This window comes from Gadus macrocephalus, chromosome 6 (assembly GCF_031168955.1).
Source record: "Gadus macrocephalus chromosome 6, ASM3116895v1".
NCBI lineage: Eukaryota > Metazoa > Chordata > Actinopteri > Gadiformes > Gadidae > Gadus > Gadus macrocephalus.
In genome coordinates, this window is record NC_082387.1 from 7,595,406 (window position 1) to 7,616,420 (window position 21,015).

General features: G+C 46.8%; 3 protein-coding genes across 6 annotated transcripts in view; 1 reads left to right on the top strand and 2 right to left on the bottom strand.

Moving 5' to 3' along the window:
- LOC132459080 (protein SOGA3) overlaps nt 1–1,387 on the bottom strand; it is an 8,044-nt gene extending 6,657 nt beyond the window's left edge. The window contains exons 1-2 of the mRNA XM_060053456.1: nt 1,260–1,387; nt 1–269 (exon numbers count right to left, since the gene is read on the bottom strand). The exon at nt 1–269 is cut by the window's left edge and continues 593 nt beyond it. Coding sequence (XP_059909439.1) covers nt 1–100 — 100 coding nt within the window. The 5' untranslated portion in view covers nt 101–269; nt 1,260–1,387. The remainder of the gene's footprint in view (nt 270–1,259) is intronic.
- A 4,103-nt stretch (nt 1,388–5,490) lies between these two features.
- On the bottom strand, nt 5,491–13,508 carry elovl4a (ELOVL fatty acid elongase 4a). Of its 2 annotated transcripts, XR_009526213.1 has the most exons (8): nt 13,043–13,508; nt 11,900–11,982; nt 10,729–10,916; nt 10,247–10,327; nt 9,179–9,350; nt 8,444–8,571; nt 7,395–7,943; nt 5,491–7,358 (listed from the first exon to the last, which is right to left on the bottom strand). XR_009526213.1 is itself a non-coding variant. In XM_060053831.1 (7 exons), the coding sequence occupies exons 2-7, from the start codon at nt 11,964–11,966 to the stop codon at nt 7,593–7,595; spliced, it is 987 nt and encodes a 328-aa protein (XP_059909814.1). In that variant the 5' UTR covers nt 11,967–11,982; nt 13,043–13,508; the 3' UTR covers nt 5,491–7,592. The 2 variants fall into 2 exon arrangements, 1 of the variants encoding a protein (XP_059909814.1); XM_060053831.1 differs by having other exon boundaries at nt 5,491–7,943.
- A 185-nt stretch (nt 13,509–13,693) lies between these two features.
- Nucleotides 13,694–20,815, top strand: prelid3a (PRELI domain containing 3A). Of its 3 annotated transcripts, none has more exons than XM_060053834.1 (7): nt 13,698–14,274; nt 15,149–15,317; nt 16,144–16,233; nt 16,363–16,433; nt 17,062–17,164; nt 19,616–19,695; nt 20,049–20,815. In XM_060053834.1, the coding sequence occupies exons 1-6, from the start codon at nt 14,243–14,245 to the stop codon at nt 19,685–19,687; spliced, it is 537 nt and encodes a 178-aa protein (XP_059909817.1). In that variant the 5' UTR covers nt 13,698–14,242; the 3' UTR covers nt 19,688–19,695; nt 20,049–20,815. The 3 variants fall into 3 exon arrangements, with proteins under 3 accessions (XP_059909818.1, XP_059909817.1, XP_059909816.1); XM_060053833.1 differs by having other exon boundaries at nt 13,705–14,274; nt 19,616–19,691; XM_060053835.1 differs by lacking the exon at nt 19,616–19,695 and having other exon boundaries at nt 13,694–14,274.
- Nucleotides 20,816–21,015: the final 200 nt, after the last annotated feature.

Here is a 21,015-nt window from a genome sequence, read left to right on the forward strand (position 1 = left end):
CCTTGCCGCCGGCCGGCGATGTCGCACGTTGCTTCTTGGGGCGCGCGCTGCTTTCCGCCTGGCGCGGCGTGTCTGCCGCGCCGCTGGACGGGGGGTTCATCGCGTGGAGGGGGGGTGCATCATGATGTCATCATAAGGCGAGGGCTCGGCTCATCCACAGCTTCCATTTCCTCTCGTCCTTCGCCCCGGTTTGTCTTGTGGATAGGCGAAAGCGAACAATGAGCTGTGGTCGCGACCAATCGCTTTGCTACGGGCGACACGGGATTGACCTTGTTGGAGGAAAAAATGAATTAGCCTACTTTGTCGCCTCCATGTGCCTAGAGAGGGATGGAGAGGGATGGGTATGGCTGCATTGATCAGCAGCCGACAAGGACATGTTGATCTCACAGCCGATGATGGATCGAGATTCCTTCCAATAATCCCTCCAAACGCTGGGTTACCATCAGCAGCAGGACAGCTCGATGTAGACCCCTTTACGTGAGGACCGGATTGTATTCGGGTCATCCAGCCTAATTAGGTGATTTTCCTCATTAACGGAACCCCCCCATTGTGAATCCATCCCTATTACCTTGGAGCTTCGAGCAGACAGCGAGCGTTTATCTTGTGGAGATATCACCAAAGCGCTGGTTCTGGAGAGGAGCTTGTGCTCAGGCTACTTCTACATTCTCAAGCTGTAATATGTGTGAAGCGAGCCATGTCCTGGGTGCTATAAGTGCTATCTAGCTTGTCAAGGATTCATTCATCTTCATCTCATAACTCACATCCATCATCTAACGCCTCATTACGCAAAAGGAGGAGAGCGATGTCCAAACGGAGTCCATAAAGTGACCCGAGAAAAACTCACGATGCATCTTTTCATTTATTTCACCTTGAAACCCTCTATACCTTAAAATATGGTATTTTTGGAAAACACCCACTGGGTCGATACAATCTTTATTGTTAAAACCAACACAAGCCCTGAGTACCGTGGATAAAATACGTAAACAAATCGGATAAATCGCCTTCAAGTGGGCCTGCAGAAGAAGAGGAACGGTGAACGAGTTCCCAGAATATGACGAGACCAGAAGTCCGAGCAACAGTAAATCAACAGCTTCACCATCACAGGCCCATCGATGTGATGTAGACCGCGAGATCATTCCTGGAACCGAGTCTCACATCTCCACACAAAGCGCCTTTCATGGTTTAAACCAAGGGCCACTAAAATAAACATACGAAACCCCAAAAACGAGCATCAAACCAGCGCACAGCCATTGTCCTACCTGTTATGTGTGTGTTATTCCGCGGCCGCGGTGCTGATGCTGAGGGGTGCGGGTGCTGAGGCGGCCGGCTGACTCCGAGCGCCTCCCCGACCAGCCGAGCCGAGCTGTTTCCAATGTGCACGTCGCTACGTCATCGCGTAAGGCACGTTGATGTCCCTCTGGTGTCTGTCCTTTTGTGATGCGGCCGGCTGTTGCGGGCGCGCGCACGGTCGCGCACGCGCGTACCCACCAGGTGAACCGAGTGTCTGACTCGGTTTCTGATCAACGAGGCGACACGTTGATTTGTTTTGTGAAAGGGTCGTCAGGACGGCAAAACAGAAGGAGCCTTCATATGGTCCACGTGTTCATTCTACCCTGAGGCTGAGGTTGTTTCTGAAAGCGGAACACAATAGGATGCATATTGTCTTTCCTATTAAAAAAATAACGAGTTATTTGATTCAACAACATCAATCATCACAACATTGTCATCATCGTCATTTTGGAAGATCTCATACAGTTTAATTGAATTTCATATTCTATTTAATATGCAGGTTTTTCATAGACTATTTGTATTGATAATTAGCTGCACGAGATCCTCAGCTCCAGTTGCCATGGATACACCTTGTATACACATGCATACATACGCACACATGTGCACCGACAAACGCGCACACACTCACTCAAGCACACACACAAACCCCCACCACACACACACACACACACACACACACACACACACACACACACACACACACACACACACACACACACACACACACACACACACACACACACACACAGACACGCAAACAAATCAGACACACACACCACACTCATACAAAAAAAATTCACACACACACACACACACACACACACACACACACAGCTATATGTTTCAATAAATCTTATTCATATTGTTATTTTTGCGATTGATTTGTTTTCTCAAAATCCACCCTTCTGTAAGGATGGCATAAGACTACTTCAAGCAGAGCCAAAGCTAATATTGGTTGTGCTCTGGATGATCAGTGTCCCAGAGGACGCTCCACTTGTGTTCAAGGACTTTCAGCGGAGCCCTGTCCGTATGTCAGCCTCGCTGGCTCTTGGTACACTGCCAGCTTTAGTCAGAGGCACAGGCGCAGGAATCACCCAACCCCAAGAATGGGAGCCTCTTCCTTTGTGATCCCGGTGTCAAGGTCAGACGATGTGTCAAGTTTTCTTTTTTAAACATTCTTAATCAGGAAATCAGGAATCACAAATCTTTTTGGATCCTGGTTGATGATGATCTCTCTCTCTCTCTCTCTCTCTCTCTCTCTCTCTCTCTCTCTCTCTCTCTCTCGCTCTCTCTCTCTCTCTCTCTCTCTCTCTCTCTCTCTCTCTCTCTCGCTCTCTCTCTCGCTCTCTCCTTTTCTCTCTCTCTCTCTCTCTCTCTCTCTCTCTCTCTCTCTCTCTCTCTCTCTCTCTCTCTCCCTCTCTCTTTCTCTCTCTCTCTCTCTCTCTCTCTCTCTCTCTCTCTCTCTCTCTCTCTCTCTCTCTCTCTCTCTCTCTCTCTCTCTCCTCTCTCTCTCTATCCCTCTATCCCTCTATCCCTACCCCCCCCCCCTCCCCCCCCCCATGTTCCTGTACACTCACAAACACACCATCATCCTATTGACGGTCATCTAGACATTTTGATGTCCCGGCTGAATCGGACACTCCCTCCCACTACCCCTCCCTTCCCAACTCCCTCCCCCTCCCTCCCTCCCAAAGTCCCCTCCCCCCGTCACAGTGCTGAATAGGACGTGCCCCCCTCCCCTCCGTCTCTCAGCCTCCCCTGAGAGGAGAAGTGTCTGTTTGTTGTACAGAGTGCCCGATCATCCTTTGAGTCAGCCTCCTCCTGAAGTCCTAAAAATAGCCCATCTGTCCTCCCTGAGTGACGGTGGATAGAGAGTGTACTCTCTACTCTGTGTTTCACACCCTTATGTCTCCCCATTCCAAGTCTTATCACTGGGCTGATGTGTAGGGCGGGGATGGTCCACCCATACAGGCGCTCACACACAGACACACACACTCTCACTCTCACACACACACGCACATGCTTTCTACCCACATGCATGGAAAACTCTCTATTCTCTCTCTCTCTCTCTCACACACGCACAAACACACACACACATACCGACAAACACCCGGTCTATCTTTCACTTACACACACACACACACACACACACTCACACACACACACACACACACACGTCTTCCACACAAACATGTATGCACGCACAAACACATACATGGTCTTGCTCTCTCTCACACACACAAACGCGCATGCACACACAGACACACACAGACACACACAGACACACACATATACATAGCCACACACATGTGTAAAAAGATTAAAGACTAATATTTGGCCTATTGTGCATTTTCACAATGAGTTCCACCCCCACAAAAAAAGGGAGGAACAATAGAAGCACTTTAATAGATACAAGATAAACACAAGATCAAAAGCAGATGGGGTCAATTGCTTCAGTCTCGATTGTAATAGTTGATCGTGTAAGAAATATTCATAGACCTACAAAACGTGAACCACTCCAACACAAACATTGGGTTTGAGGCTAAACTATTGCGGCTCTAGTATGGACAAATGAACAGCCCATTTGTAGAAAACGTCTTCTGCTAGTGCCATGGGTGCAATATTTAGCATGAGATTGAGGATAAGATAATCAAGCCTCATCAAAGCTACATTTCTCAGTGAGAAGGCTTTGTTTGAACTGAGGTATCATGTCATGTCTTGGCATGGAGTGCTTTATTCATTTATTACTGCTTATTGTTATCAGAAACACCAACACACACACACACACACACACACACACACACACACACACACACACACACACACACACACACACACACACACACACACACACACACACACACACACATATACACACTCACACGCAAACACACACAGGGGGACAAGGCAGCACACACACAAACACACACACACGCACAAACACGCACACTCACACACGTACGCAGGCAGGGAGACAAGGAGGACACACACATGTACACACAAACACACACACACACACGCACGCGCACACACACACACACACACACACACACACACAAACACACACAAACACACACACACACACACACACATACGCACACACACACACACACACACACACACACACACACACACACACACACACACACACACACATACGCACACACACACACACACACACACACACACACACACACACACACAAACACACACACACACACACACGCTCTCTCTCGGTCCCGCACCCTAAAAGCCTGTTAAATAGTTAATCATGTCAGTGTTCCAGCCCATGTGGATCCCAGCTGATCCCGGGCGCCGATTGGTGGGTGGATGGTATGGCTTTTTTTTTTACAGTTGCCATGGAAACCTTTGTCTAAGCCTGTCGGCGATCCGGAGGAGAGAAAGGGGGTGTATAGATTATTTGTGTGTAGATTTTAGGTGATGATTTTCACTGTTGTGTGTCTAACAGGAGGTTATTTTTTTATGTTTGTGTTCTTAATTTACAGGATCACTCGATGTGACTTAAAGAATAGAAACAAGGTGAAACCCACTTTCCTTCCAGCCTGTGGTGATTTTACATTTTCAGGGCATTTAGCAGACGCTTTCTTTTTAGCAGACCTAAAGAATCAGTTCTATAGAATGGGGCCTGGCTTGGAGGGAGCCAATGGGATACTCTGATCTGAGTCCATCCCATGGACCTATTAAATGTCCATCCCCACGTGGCCCAGTGAAACAGGAAGTGGGCTGCGCTGGGTGAGGTTAACCAACATAATCAACGACTCTTGTCTTGACAAACCTCTCAACATATTCTTTGGTGTCGCTACATGAATCATTGGGAAATTATGCATAATTGTGTGATATGTCACGCCCACTGTCAGACCCCCTTTCGCTGATTGGCTTTTAAAGTTCATTACTTCTTACTTGTCCTATATTTACCAACCAACCCATCAGATTTGTTACAAATGGGTGCCAAACTAATTTAGATATCATGCACACAGACACGTAGAAACACAGACACGCCTTGGTGAATGTAACAAATGATGACAAGGCGGCTCTTGCTAATGACGTGGATACGTGAATACATTAACCCTCAAACTAAATGGTCTTTTCAGTCATTTGACAAAGCCTTCAGACAGCGGGACAACGTTGCCCCCTAGTGGCACATTTTGGAATAGCAACACAATCAAACTCCAGCGAGTCTTTTTTCACAGGCATTCAGTTTAATTAATTTTCAAATACATTTTTAAGAAGTTAACAAAAATCACAGGAGCTACATGGCCACGTTAGCATGTCGAAGCATGTTGTTGTACTAGGAACAATCCCAATGGCTTAATGTACCAAAAATATTATTTACACCACAAAAAAAAAAAAAATGATATCACATACAAGCACATTCTCATAAAATATATTTGTACATAAAGAAAAAACATAAATAGCATTATTTTAATGAATGACATAACAAGTAGAGCTCAGCACTTTTTTGTACACATTGTACTGCACAGGTAGAAAATATGATTGTGATATATTGGTATGTTATTGATCAGCTGTTCACTGCAGATACGCCATCTTTTGGCATTTCAACCAAACGTTAACACCTTTCAGGGTGCGAATACAGGGCTGTTACATAACACGGGTTGTATCTTGACTATTACGCCAAGAAAGACTATGACTAAATATCATTATTCTTTATATTAGTTTTATTTTCTTGAAGAGATAGCTTTGTCTCTGAGCAGGATTTAACCATTCAATGAGAAGTCTGGTTGTGGGGTTGCTTGCACTAGGATTCCTCCTCTCAGCTCCTAACAGGCCCAGCCACAAAGTCGATCGATCACCACAGGATGTCAGGCAGACGATAGTAGAACAAACACAGACTGGACAAGTAACCCATTTCAAGCCTCTATAGGATAAAAACCATCTTCACGGACAACGTGGGTATAAAGCTCATCTTCCAAAGTCATTTCGATTCTACATGAAAAACGCGTTTGGGCAGACAGAGAGACGAGTATAAAAATCAACCATGGGGGATGGGTTGAGGAAGATACGTTTGAATCCTAAAAGGCCGCCAGTGGACCGGATGAATCGAGGGGATGGTTCCGTTTCCAAGCGGCGACGAGAGAACGTCAGATAGTTCGGAATCAGAGTCTTGAGTCGTACATCGGTTGACACCCCCGTGTTGGAGATCGCCCATTTGATCGGTGTCGAGGGGAAGGGACGAATAGGGCTGGACGTCTTGTCAATTGCAGCAGGAATTTCAGTTTGATTGGACTATGTAAACTCTCTCTTTCTCTCTCTCTCTCTCTCTCTCTCTCTCTCTCTCTCTCTCTCTCTCTCTCTCTCTCTCTCTCTCTCTCTCTCTCTCTCTCTCTCTCTCTCTCCCACACACACTCACACACACACACGGATACTATTGGCCTAGTCTCGCTGACCTCAAATTCTTTCTCTTAAGAAGATATTAATGTAAATGCACTGTACAAAATTATATAATGCAATAAGGTTATGGTTATGGTTATGCATATGTGCGAGTTAAGTTACATACAATCTAAGAGAGAGAGAGAGCGAGAGAGACACAGAGAGAGAGAGAGAGAGAGAGAGAGAGAGAGAGAGAGAGAGAGAGAGAGAGAGAGAGAGACTTTACTTGTGGTTATGCTATGTTTTGCAGTACTTTCACTGTTGGATCTGTTGCAGGTTGTAATAGAACTTCTTCACCATGCTTTCCAAGCAAGCCAGATAAGCAAATAAACCCTGGCTTTATCCAAGAGTAAATTCTAATCCCCATCCAATCATCTTTCTCAGAGAGAAACACTACCTTGATATGACCTCAACCACAAACCTCTTGATTATGGAGTATTTCTGTTAAAGGTCATTTTATCATAACTGCGTTCCCCTCTTTTCCTTGCTAAGTGTTACTCGGATAAGCGCAAAGACGCATCTCACATCTAAAGAAACTCAGCTCAAAATGGCACATTTAACCTTACCAAATTCATCCATCCATCCATCTATCCACCAGTAAATCCATCTGTCCATCCATCCATCTATCCACCAGTAAACGCATCCATTCATTCATTCATCTATCCAACAGTTAGCCCATCCATTCATTCATCCACCAGTAAATCCATCCATTCATCCATCCAACCCCTCCGCCTCTTCATCCAATTAGAGTCTCTCGTTGTTTTCCCAAACTCACAACTGAGGGGAGGGACCCAACAGGCGCGGCCTCTTCGTCGTCATCATCATCGTCTTCTTCATCATCATCATCATCATCATCATCATCATCATCATCCCCATCATCCGACCCTCTCCTCCTAATCCCTCTTGGCCCTTCCTTTCCTCTTCCTGCGGCCCGGGTTCTCCTGGGGCTTGCTGTCCTCTCCTCTACCCGCTGCCGAGGCTCCGTTTGCGGCCTTGCTGCTCAGGCCGTTGAAGGTCCCGTTGGCCAGGGCTTTGCCCGCCCTGGAGGCGGAGGAGGTGGAGGAGGAGGAGGAGGAGGCGTCGCGGCGGGGCTGCTGGCGGCGGTAGGTCTGGTAGTAGAAGTTGCCGAAGAGCACGATGAAGGTGATGGCGTAGCAGATGAGGGAGTAGTGCATCCAGTGGGGGAAGTCACAGTCCACGTAGAGGGAGAGCGCCGTGTGGCCGATGGTGACGTGGAACTGGATCTTGAGCCCGGAGGGGTGGAGGAGTGGAGGGGTGGGTGGAGGAGAAAGAGGCAGTTATGATGAGTCTTCGCATTGGCTATTCTGGTTTGGGTTTTCTAAGCCTTTGTTGCTTTAAGATGTTCTTGTGTACCAGACACTGTATACCCTCCCCCCTTACCCCCCACCCCTCTACACCGCCTCTTACGCATTCATTGTATGTTGCACGTCATGGCACTTAAAAATACTACTTAGCATTGTGTAGCATCTTCTCCTAGTTATCTTTGTTGTATATGGGGAATGGGTGAACCTAACAATTTGTTAGTGCTTGGAACCTGGTTATATGAACATCCGTACTGTAGCGACAGCGATATACATTGTTGTTTCTCCTTCTTCTGACTAATGTTCTTATTGCAAGTCGTTCTGGAGAAAGGCGACTGCTAAATGCCCTGAATGGCTGGGAATGATAAAGACGGGAGGAAACCCGAGCACGCTGAGCCTGACGTAAGAGAGGAATATCTTACCATTTGGATGATGGTCAGGTACTTCTTCCACCACAGGTATTTCTGGATCTTGGGTCCGCAGGAGGCCAGCCCATAATACAGGTACATCAGCACGTGGATGGCTGCGTTCATGTGTGCACCGAAGAATGCTGCACAAAGGAAAACATCAACGATTTTAAGCAAAAAATAGTAAAACAATTCTCATTTACTGAACATTTTTGATGACGAATAATCATTGCGTTATCTCAAGCTTTAGTCAAACAAAGATAGTCAGGGATCTAACATTAACAACACAGTCCTTAACACAAAACGTATATTTTATAGCAGTACTTCTGGGGAGAGATGGAACAGAGCATGGAAACCAAAAACTGCAAGGGCCAGAGATACGCCTTTCCGGGTTTTCCACCGAACCGAATCTCATTCGCTTTCAGAAGTAGGTTTAATAATTGTTTGTCTAGAGTGGCTAGCCTACATAGTATTGACTTGGAACCTTTTACAGAGATTTTTTCTAAGAAAGTCTGTGTCCATTCTGGGTGTTTTAGCTTGTCTTCTGTGTTCTTCAGCTCTGACTCCTAGATGTGCCTGAACGCTTGTACCTAGAGAATAAATGGCCCAGGTGAGAGAGAGAATTCCCCAAACGAGGGGACTAAGGGAAACGGGGAACCCCCTTCTCCGAACGAGGTGACAGGCTGAACACAAATGAGTTAAAATACCCAGCGGAGTGCGTCAATGATGAATTACCAAAAGGGGACTTACACTGTCCCCCGGCCACCCACTTGATGCCGATCCACCAAAGGGTGAACATGGTGCAGTGGTGGTAGACGTGGAGGAAGCTGACCTGGTTGAACTTCTTCCTCAGGATGAAGAACACCGTGTCGAGGTACTCTACCCCCTTGGAGACGAAGTACCACCACAACGCCCCAGCCACCTGTCCCAAAGGAGATATATTTGTGAGACAGAGACACAGAGACAGACACAGAGCGAGAGAGAGAGAGAGTGAGAGAGAGAGAGTGAGAGAGATGGAGAGAGAGAGAGAGAGAGAGAGAGAGAGAGAGAGAGAGAGAGAGAGAGAGAGAGTGAGGGGCGGCAAAATGGAGAGAGAGAGAAAGGCGGTGAAAGAGAGAGAAAGAGAGAGGGAGAGAGAGAGAGAGAGTGGTGTATTCGGTGCAGGTAAGTACAGTGAAGACATCACAAGTCTGGTAAAATACATTTAAGGTATGTATGGTAGGTATGAACAGTATAAAGATTTTACAAAACCTTAAATCACTCAGATTCAACAACATTCAATTAAATTCCCCTTCGTCCTAACCTGAGCAACATCCCTGTTTCTCTGTATGTATTTACGGGTACGTAGCTACGTCATGGAGAGCTAGGAAAGAGAATATCTTGAAACCTATCCCCTTGCGTTCGTGTTCTCGCCTCCCTATCCCCAAATCTGATAACAGAAGCTGTGGTCCGTGAATGGAAAGGTCTTATGTTTCCAGAACCCCAATAGCAGACATAGCCGCAGACATATTTCAATGCACAAGTGTTGATTTAATATACCATTCTTGTGTATAATTACAACATTGTCTGCATAGCATTGTTGTATACGGGGAAGGGGTTAACCTAACAATCGTTAGTGCTTGGCAGTGGTTTCGATGAACATCCTTACCGTACCAACAGCGATATAATGTTTCTCTTTCTTCTGACAAATGTACTTGTAACGTAAGTTACTTTAGATAAAAGCATCTGCTAAATGCCCTAAATGTAAATGTTAATGCATTGTTAAATACTATATTTATACATTTGGTTAGATTTCAATCTTACGAAACCCTGACTCACCCTGACTTCATTGGGGTCGTCTGAATAGTCGACGCGTTGGCAGATATAGCTGTAGCTAGCAGACCGGGCCGCCATGAAGAGCTGCAAAGAACCAACAAGCGTTTAAGGGGACCATAGACAGTAAGTTATGATATATGATATGGATGATGAGCTAAAAACCGGAAGAGAGGGAGAGACAGAGGTAGGAAGGAAGGTAGGATTGGCTTTAATAGGATGAACTAAAAAGGCAATGAGCAGATGGCTCATCACTGGTCTATCGAGTTGAGATCATCCAGCAAATCGGTTATCAGTGAATACAGAATACAGAACACACACAACATGGATGTATTTTAATGTCCTAATATTTTAGTATGATATTCTGAAAAAGGAGGCCAATACATTTATTAAATGAATATACTATAGTACAAATACAGCCATATATGGTTCTACATTTAAAGGGGGAATACAGTGCCTGTTTTGGACGTTAAGGACGAGACGCCCACCTCTTTGAAGATGAAGAAGTTGAGGAAGACCATGCTGAAGTTGTAGACGATGAGGGTCTTGCGGAGCTGGAAGGGCTCCCGGTTCTTCATGTACTTGGGCCCCAGCCAGAGGAACAGCAGGTAGGAGCTGCTGATGGCCAAGGTGGGCAGGGGGTTGTCCATCAGGGGCCATTTCTGCACCCTCTTGTCTGCAGGGGCCACAGACAGGAGTTTAAACACAGTGCTTTGAAACGGACGCTCGGTTGGACAAGAGGTTCAGGTTTTCAATCGAATGCTTTTATTTTAATATTATTGTTATTATATTATTGTTGCGTAAAATATTTGATTTACTTTTTTTATGTCTAATTCAAGGCTTAAAAAGCATTTGAAATGGCATGGACACAGTTTCAGTTTCAAGTAAAACGGTGCTGAATATATATATATTTTTAAGATTATCTCTTTCTTTGTAGCTTAAATCTAAAGCAGGTTTTTAGTGTTTAGCGCTGATCTTCTGATCTTTGTGCTGATCTGTTTTGCACTGTTTTGTGTGATCTTTCCTCTACTGTGGGGGACACCAGCTTGTGCGGTTCCTGAAGGGGTGCTGTGTTACGGGGGTTCACTGGGACATCTGTGGTAGGAGGGGCCTATGCCCTTTATTGGGCCATAGACAAGATCCCCCATCCTGCCCTAGTATTACCCCCGACCCCCCCGTCACACACACACACACACACACACACACACACACACACACACACACACACACACACACACACACACACACAGACCTCCCAACCCCCCCCCTCCTAGTGATCATAGAGGAGGGTTTAGCCACTAGCCACATCCTTTACACCCACAAATATACGTCTTGTTTCATGTACAATCACCATTGGCAGGAACATGCAGCAACAATACAATTCAAATTAATGGTAATAACCGTGTGATAATGAACAATAAAGTGTGGCATTTTACAGCCCTAGAATATTCTAGTAATAAGGTACAATCTATCATTACAATTCGATAATGTAATAGAATATATCAAAGCCATAACAAATATGATGTAGGCCTATAACCTTTTGCTCTGCATGATTGAGAGGTGTACAAACACAAGGCATAAGCAGGGTACTAAAAGTACCATAACACCAACATCTTTTATTTCTGAAGTCTCCAACACAAACCAAACGACCGAATTCACCTGCAATAGTGAGACTCCATTTGTAGAACTCAACCGTGTCGTTGAAGAGATGAGTGAGGATCTCCATGACTGTGGCCGGTGTCCTGAGGAAATTAGAGCGAGAGAGACAGACATGGGACATGAGAGAGAGACAGGTGAAGAACTGACAGAACTGGACAAAGATTTGAGTCCAACCTACCGTTAGACACGCAAGCATAGGCTTTTTAGAATGAGGTCAATGTTTGCATAGGCTTAATCCTTTTCAACGAGAGTTCAAATCGAAAATATGAATCTGAATGCGAGTTCAACGTGGAGTCCTGTTCGTTCTCGTCAGTAGGCCTTTGCACTACTGAAGTCGGGAGTGACTGGAAACACACAGCAGGCTGAAGACGGGAGGACGGTTGATGTGGAGACTTAAGCCCCCCAGGGTGCGGGACATGATGGATATAGTCTATAAGCCATGCAGGAGCCGGCATCATGTCGCACAAAGAGGAGGAGGAGGAGGCGGAGGAGGAGGCGGAGGAGGAGGCGGAGGAGGAGGCACCACCACCGCCGCGCAGATGTCAGCAGAATTTTACGCTTGAGCACGAACACATCGACCCGTGTAGAAGTAGGCCGATCATGGGCTTCTCGTGCTTGGGCTCCGACTAGGATTAAAAAATGAACTAGGTAGGACTTGCTGATCACGGTAGGACGTGTAACCAGCCTTGGTTTGGTTTGATGGTCCTAAAGAAAACGAGGCTCCATCTCCCCCACCTCCAGCGCTGCAGCATGTAGCCCACCCGATATAACCCACCGCATAGCCCGGCCTCCCATCGATCATCTGTTCGCTTTTTGGTTTTGCCATAAAGTCATATGCGGTCGAGAGTGATGTAACAACGTGCGGTGGGCATTCCTATGCGAAAAAAACGCGAATCGCATCCTACTGCCTGCATTATGGCCTCCGACTGGAGTATTGACACCTTTCCCATCATCGATACTAGCAGCTCGTATACAGTCTATCACGCTGCGTCTTCCAATATTGGACATGCAAAAAAAATTAAAAAGGAATATTACACCACACAATGAATTTATCTTGCTTCAACCAGCTCCTAAATGACCGGACCATGCCCAAAAAAGATTTCCATTCATTTGAGTGAGAGTGGAGAATGCTCGCTGATTTACCGTGTCGATGGATAAATCTCCTTTAATGAGGACGATCAGCAGCCCACAAGGTCATGCGGTCTCTGCTGCGTCCCCCCCCGGCAGTCTCTTTACACGGTCAAGGTGACTCGTTTCCTCGGCTGGACCGACACGAAGGAGCCGTCTGGATTCACGGCTGTAGTATTCCCGATCAGCGTAACAGACCCGTTCCCTCTGCTGTTCGAATGGCTGGACAGAGATACGGAGAGTGGAGCGGAGAGAGGGTCCTGAGTTGAAGCGTTATTCCGGTTTTACCGGCATGTCATTTCCGTGTCTTATTTCCAAAGAGCTGTGCACGCCGGTCATCAATCCCCGGGGCGAGACAAGAAGACGACAAGTAGAAGACGAAAGACAACGAAAATAATGCGGCATATGCAGTTGTCTGACGCAGAATATACGTCAGAAAATACCTGAAACCTGTAGCGGAAACGATTATCACTCTACCGGAAGTCCCTCCCTTTACCCCTCTGCTATCCAACATGAATACACTATATAGTTGTAGTGTAAATATGCAAGCGAAAGCCCCTTCCTCTCTATGCGCTAAACCACTGTGAAAGTCCCGCCCTCTCTATCGGAGCGGAACCAACGTGAAAGTCCCCCCCCCCCCTCTCTATCGGCGCCAAACGAAATGTGAAAGTCCCGCACTTTCTATTAAAGTCCCTCCCTCCCTCTAGTCCCATAACGCTTCTTCGCCGGCCCCCGCTCCGTTCGTTTTGTCTTGAGAGGAGAGCGCCAGGGAGCCGAGGTACCAACTGACGTGAAACCGATGGGAGAGGATGCACGGCACATGCGCACACTGGACACATCGGACACAGCAGCCGCAACTCCGGATGCTCTACTATCTTCCCCGGCTGTCACCTCTCTCTCTGTGGGGTTATTGTGGCGATCCACACGTTACATTCCTTTATTGTTCGGGTCTCCTTTGTGGGGTGGTGGTGTAGGGGTCCTAGCCGGGGCTGTGGGTGTCGTTTGGAGCGAACTTTGTGCAGTTTAAGGGGGATCCAGGCGGAATCACATCGGCTCTCTTCTGAATAGTGGTGGTGCTGGTGGCGGAGGTCTGTTCATTCGGAGGTCTGTGGTAAACTACGGACGTTTTCTCGGTTGTAGAGCCGGTGGTGAGTCGACGTTTTGGATGGAGAAGGTTATTTCAGAGGTACACTCGACACGGCGGTGAGGTTGAAGATGAGGATTTGGAGCACGGAGCATGTTTTCAGGTGGGTCCCCATCCGAGTCACGATGACATCTTGCTCAGATTCTGCGGCGATGGGACATTTAAAGCGATATGGTCCTCATTCGTTTTGAGTTTAACATGAGAAGGCTCTTTATACGCGTGTAACCGTTAGTTTAGTGATACGAGTTCAATAACACACATTATATTACAGTTTGATTTACACACCCAAGTCAGTCAATGTTAAAAATGGATTGTAAAATGAGATGTTATGTCATAGTTTGGTGTTTGCTCTACTAGCCACTCTCTGGTATAGGCTGCTAACACTTGCAATGTAACCGGCAACTCTGTCATCCTTATCTGATCTGAATGACCTCTATGCACCTGTTCATTGATCTGTATCTAAGCATATAATACACTCAAAGTGTAGTTTAGCTTTGTACATGGGACTTTTAAGTCCTATGTGGAGGCCATTTAGAGTTCACCTGGAAATAAATAGTAAAATTAGCATCTACATATTTACATTTTAGCATTTAGCAGACACTTCTTTCCAAAGCGACTTACACTTGTCAAGTACAAGTACATTTGTCAGAAGGAACAGGAAGAGAAACAATATATCGCTGTCGGTACAGTATAATAATACAATGCATCATACATAATTATAGTATGAATACATCTATTAGTATCTAGTCGTATCTACAATTAAATAAATGTATTGTGGTTTATTCTTCATTTTATCATAATCGTACTCATTTAGTATCTGTATACATAATAATACATCGTTAATACATGTTAATAATTGATCGTCGGTACGATGTCATGTATTGGTACGATGTCATGTATTGGTACGGTGTCATACCAACGTGAACATGTCATGTTCACATGATGTGTCGTTCTTGTTTCTGGGTTCTCCTCCACAGCTATCCATGGGAGACGGTGATCAAGGCGGCAATGAGGAAGTACCCCAACCCCATGAACCCCAGCGTGGTGGGGGTGGACGTGCTGGACCGAGGCCTGGACACGGCGGGCCGGCTCCACAGCCACCGGCTGCTCAGCACCGAGTGGGGGCTGCCCGGGATCGTGAGAGCGGTCAGTCAGTAACATATGTGGAGGGGGGGGGGGCAAGTGTGGTAAATGAGCTTTAGCTGGAAACACTATGATACAAACATTGGATGACTGTCTCACGTTTGTCTATGTTTCTGTATCTGTATCTATTCATTAAACCTTAAATAAGTCGATAGAAATGCACGCAGGGGGTGGTATACACACAGGGGTCTAGGGTGGCACATGCCCCCCCCCCCCCCCCCCCCCCCCGCCCACGAAATCTGGAATGCCGACGTTCCATCCGTACTAAATCTGCCGGACCTAAACTAAACATGCCCAGCAATTTGAGTATAACGTGGTCATAGGTGCACAGATTAGCGCAGAGTTCCTAGCATAGTGTGAACTTCTAACACAGACATGTCAGATGGTATTTAAGGTGAGGTAAGCTCACCTTAAATAGCATGAACTCCTGATGACTCTGGGAGGTCGTCACATGGAACTGCACCTGGGACCTGCTTTAGCTGCGGTGTCATCCCAGGATCTCCGTCATTATTCCATCTGTTCCTTTGACATTCCCAGAGGCCAAATTATGGCATTCAACCATAAATTGTACAGTGGTTGTTCATCCCAACAGAACTGCAGTGTTGGGAGCTGTTTATTTTTCGGGTGGATTGTCTTGCACTATCTCTATATCGTTATATCTATATCTAACTTTTAAGGGCTTTTTTCCATCACAATCCAAATTTCATTCACATAACTCCCAACAAACATCCCGTTCTTCAATTCTGAATACCATCCAAATCATTGTGTATGCCGTAGATTGGTCCAGAAGAGGTCAGCAGCGACAGTTTTCTTTTCCTGGTTCCTGTAGATCTTGGGGAACACTCAGACAAGGACCTACATACAGGAGCACTCAATAGTGGACGCCGATGAGAAGAAGATGGAGCTGTGCTCTACTAATGTGGGTAAACACACATTTGAGTACGAAGTGTTTGTTTACAGAGTGGAACACCCTTGAGTCGAGATGAGTCCACTGGCTGGGTAGTTTGACCAATCAAAAGGCATGAACTGTGTCTTCACCAACTTTCAGATCACTTTGACCAACCTGGTGTCAGTGGACGAGAGGCTGGTCTACCGACCGCACCCGGATAACCCTGAAGTGTGAGTACACACACGTCTTCACTTCCTGTTTTCGTATAAATGGCCTCTTTGTTCATATGTTCATCCGAACCCGTGTGGCAAAGGTCCAGAGTGTAGGAATTTGTAGCAGAAAGCGGAGAGGAAATAACATTAATTAAAAACCTCTTTTTATCCTATCGGTTATAAATATGGATAATTCATCTCAATAGCGGTCAGTACTACAAGCAAATGTTTACTTGCACTGTGGTACCTGAATATAGGTTGCTTTTATTAACACGACAGTGTGCAGTTGTATCACAACTGTTTACTTTAAGACAGCAACTTTCTCGGAGAGAGTGATATCCTACTTTTATCAAACAGCGAAACTACCTAAAACATGTACATGTATATTTCCAAAAGATGGATGCATTGAAGAATGCAAAACTACTTTGCAATCCACTTTATATGCAAACTGTCATTTGCTACACTATTGTAATGTATTCAAAAGTTAAACTCCATTATAATCGAATCCTTTTAACACATAGAAACACAATAATTCTTATTTTCATAGGATTATACACAAATTAAACAGTTCCCCTTAAAGCCTTGCCCTGTTTGTGTGTTACCGACGGTTGTTGGTGATTGTGTTTATTGTATCCCCTCCATGCAGAACCATCTTGACCCAAGAGGCCATCATCACAGTGAAGGGCGTCAGTCTGAGCAGCTACCTGGAGGGAATGATGGCCAGGAGAATGTCCGCCAACGCAAGGAAGGTAATAGGAAAGCACACACACAGACACACCTACACACACACACACACAAACAAGCACACACAGAAACACACACACACACACACATACTGTGGCAACCCGTCTCTGGCACAGCGGCCCTGGAGGCCAAGGGGGCAGGTTGTGGAGGCGGTGTACCACAGATTTCCGATAGATGGCACCAGTAAGAACATCGGTGCCAATCATTGAGATGCGGAGCACCTGAGGAGCAGGTGGGAAGCATGCTTTAAAAAGCATGCTTCCACACTCATTCAGGGCTCTCCTGGTTCGCGTGTGCGGAGAGACCAGTGGGTGATGTGCTTTCACCCGGAGGAAAAAGACTTGATTCCTTCAAAGCTGGGTTTTGTTTGCTCAGTTTGATATATGATTTAATAAAAGTGCCATTTTGGCTTGAAGTAAGCTTCAGTTCGTGTGCTGATTGGAAGGAGGCGGCTCATTCACCAAGCCGGGTTGCCACATATGGTGGAGCATGCAGGCAACTCGACCGAGCTACGGACCATCTTTTAAGTAAACGCTGACTTCCAATGGAGGCAATCCGACCACGCAACTGTTTTTCAGTGGACGCCAGAACCCCGATGCAGAGCCCCAACAGAGCTGAAGCTGCCACCCAGAGAGAAAATGAACTCCAACTCCTCCGAGAGGCAGTCCAACGGCTCGAGCAGGGGCCCACGTTTAACAAGCAGATCCAGGAAAGGCCCGAGGAGAAGTGCACCCTGAACAGGGAGATCCAGGACCTCAAGGACATGCTGGAGGTTAAGGAGCGGAGGGTCAATGACCTACAGAACGGGATGGAGAACCTGCAGGAACTGCTTCGGGACAAGGAGAAGCAGATGGGCAGCCTGAAAGGGAGGATCAAGTCGCTGCAGGCGGACACCTCCAACAAAGACAGCGCCCTCACCAGGTTGGTGGAATCCGTCGCTGAGAAGGAGCATTTCATCCAGCGGCTGACGGAACAAAGGTTCCAGGATGACCAGGAGAAAGGTGAGGAGCTGGTGGCCAGCAGGACTATGCTGGAGAAGATGAGGGTGGAGCACAAGATGGCCCTGGAGGAGACTGCCGCCGGACACGAGGCCCAAAGCATGGACTGGTTCCGGGAGAGGGAGGCACTGAAGGCCCAGCTGTTGGGTTTGAAGAAGGAGCTGGAAGAGAATCGGCAGGTCGCCCAACAGCTGAGCTTCAACGTCGGTCCCAAGCCCCAGCCAATTGAGACTCGTCCGGACAGACGGGGAACAGCGCCACCTGGACGGGCAGCCCAGCCGAGGCGACGCGTCCGAGATGTGGAGAGGCGGGATCGCATCCGTCAGTTCCAAGAGAGGGAGGAACGGGAGCACCTGATCCGCAAGAGGAACTGGCTGGAGGTGGAGAAGCGGCGTCTGTACGCCGACTGCATGGAGCTGCAGTTCCTGGAGCGTGAGCGGCAGCGCATCCGGTTTGAGCGCCGGCGTGAGCGGTACGGGATCCAGCGGGAGCGGGTCAAGCTGCGCCGGCAGCAGGAGCAGCTACGCTTCGGGCAGGACTACCGCTCCGGCAAGCGGTCCTACAGGTTCCAGGGGGGACACTGGCCGGGGCGGACCAACGCCAACACCCTATCCAGCCTCGACGCGGGTTGCTGGTCAGTCAGAGGTGCCCCGAGCCTTCATCAAAGGGTGGAGGAGTGTGGCAACCCGTCTCTGGCACAGCGGCCCTGGAGGCCAAGGGGGCAGGTTGTGGAGGCGGTGTACCACAGATTTCCGATAGATGGCACCAGTAAGAACATCGGTGCCAATCATTGAGATGCGGAGCACCTGAGGAGCAGGTGGGAAGCATGCTTTAAAAAGCATGCTTCCACACTCATTCAGGGCTCTCCTGGTTCGCGTGTGCGGAGAGACCAGTGGGTGATGTGCTTTCACCCGGAGGAAAAAGACTTGATTCCTTCAAAGCTGGGTTTTGTTTGCTCAGTTTGATATATGATTTAATAAAAGTGCCATTTTGGCTTGAAGTAAGCTTCAGTTCGTGTGCTGATTGGAAGGAGGCGGCTCATTCACCAAGCCGGGTTGCCACAATACGCACAGAAACACACACAAGCAAGCACACACAAGTACATTAGCGGTGTGTTCTGTACATGCTACCGTTTCACTTTTATTTTATTTTAACTTTAAAACTATGCTGGCTGAAATACATGGCAAAATCTAGAAAATCATTCCCAGCATGCATCAGTCATCTAAGCATGAGACCTCTGTAGAGACTTTTAACTGACAGATTTTATTTTTTTATTCACAAGCTTTCTGTCCCTGACTCACACTAGAATTTCCTGGGGATTTTTATTGAGCATGTACTTACTTACCTACTTACTTACTTATTTACCTTAATAAACTCTCTACTAGAATATAATTTCCTACTTTCTGGCATGGGCTTTGACTGCTGTACTCTATCTGCCTCCTCTTGTGTGACCGCTAGGGCTGGGATGCTATTGAGTGGATCATTCAGAACTCAGAGCGGGAGAACATACCGCTGTGTGACGTAGGCTAACTCTGTAGGTAACCTCTCCCTCCGCTGCTCCTCGCACGCGTCCAATTGCAACTAGCTTATTTTTACAAATCGAAAGTAGGTGTGTTTGTGTGTGTGTGTGCGTGTGCGTGTGCGTGTGCGCGTGTGTGTGTGTGGGGGATTCTGGGTGTGCATGTGTGTGTGTGGGTGCGTGCGTGCGTGCGTGTGTGCGTGCGTGCGTGCGTGTGGGTTGGTGTGTGTGCATGCGTGCGTGTGTGTTTGTGTGTGGGTGTGGGTGTGTGTGTGTGTGTGTGTGATTCTGCCAAAATGCGTATTTCATTCATGTGTGTTTTCAGCCAAATCTACTTCATCAAATTGTGATGTATTTTCTTTTCGTACGCAGGACTGAGACATACCTCTTCGACTTCATCCAGTGGCCTCTACTCAGACAGACAGTGGGGGACATCTGCCTGTCACTGTCCTTCTGCAACTCGGTTCATGTGCATTTTCTGGGACGGAGGAGTGTGTGCCGGTGTAGATCTGTCCATCCACACACTCTTCTCTCTCCTACCTCCTTTGTGACTTCGCTCGGCCTACATAGAGCTAATCTACATAGATCTGCAACGCAATCTCAACTACCCATAATCGATTGTCTCTTGTCATAAGGAGTTTGGACTGGTCACAGCCTAACTAAGGCATGGGAGATTCCCCATCGATAATTTCCTTCATTTATCAATCCTGCGTATTAGACACACAATGAGCTAATAACGCCAGCTTGAAGATTATGCAGAATGCCATTCACCATTACTTTTTACCATTTGTCAATTTGGTTGGTTTCATGTCTTCGCCAGAGAGAACGCCATCAACAGTGAAAAGGGAACCTGAGAAATGTCTTAATTTTTTTGCTGCATATCAGAATCGCCACGGCCACAGGCCTCAGTGGATGCATGCGTGGGAGAGAATATGAGGAGGAGGCGCCTCAGCCATTTTTACATATCATCTCATTTTGAATTGATCACAATGTTCTGTAACGATGCATCACATAAGAGACTTCCCAAATTGGGACGGTGAAAAGATGCCGGTGCTGATAATGTACAGTACATTTCAGAGATCTCACACATAATGTATTTAGATGCATGATAATAAATAGAGATAATTATTCAATTGTAACACATTTTATGTTACTTCTTGTTTCTCAGCCGTTGATGCAGCTGTGAGACTCGGGGGGTGAGTTTGTATGATGCTAAATCCTCTGATAGATACATTGACAATACTGGAAAGATTAGGGAACGATGCCAATGTGTTGCCTTTCTTATCTAAACTAAAAAGGGATTATTGCCTTTGGAAGCATTGAGATTGAACATATTTTT

Excerpts from the sequence above, each read along its gene's own strand:
- elovl4a (XM_060053831.1), bottom strand. The coding sequence starts at position 11,966 with ATGGAGATCCTCACTCATCTCTTCAACGACACGGTTGAGTTCTACAAA. Across the intron at positions 10,917-11,899 it reads ATGGAGTCTCACTATTGCAG|ACAAGAGGGTGCAGAAATGG; the intron begins GTGAATTCGGTC and ends TGGCCCCTGCAG. Across the intron at positions 10,328-10,728 it reads ACTTCTTCATCTTCAAAGAG|CTCTTCATGGCGGCCCGGTC; the intron begins GTGGGCGTCTCG and ends GGTTCTTTGCAG.
- prelid3a (XM_060053834.1), top strand. The coding sequence starts at position 14,243 with ATGAGGATTTGGAGCACGGAGCATGTTTTCAG. Across the intron at positions 15,318-16,143 it reads TGCCCGGGATCGTGAGAGCG|ATCTTGGGGAACACTCAGAC; the intron begins GTCAGTCAGTAA and ends TGGTTCCTGTAG. Across the intron at positions 17,165-19,615 it reads TGTCCGCCAACGCAAGGAAG|GGCTGGGATGCTATTGAGTG; the intron begins GTAATAGGAAAG and ends TGTGACCGCTAG.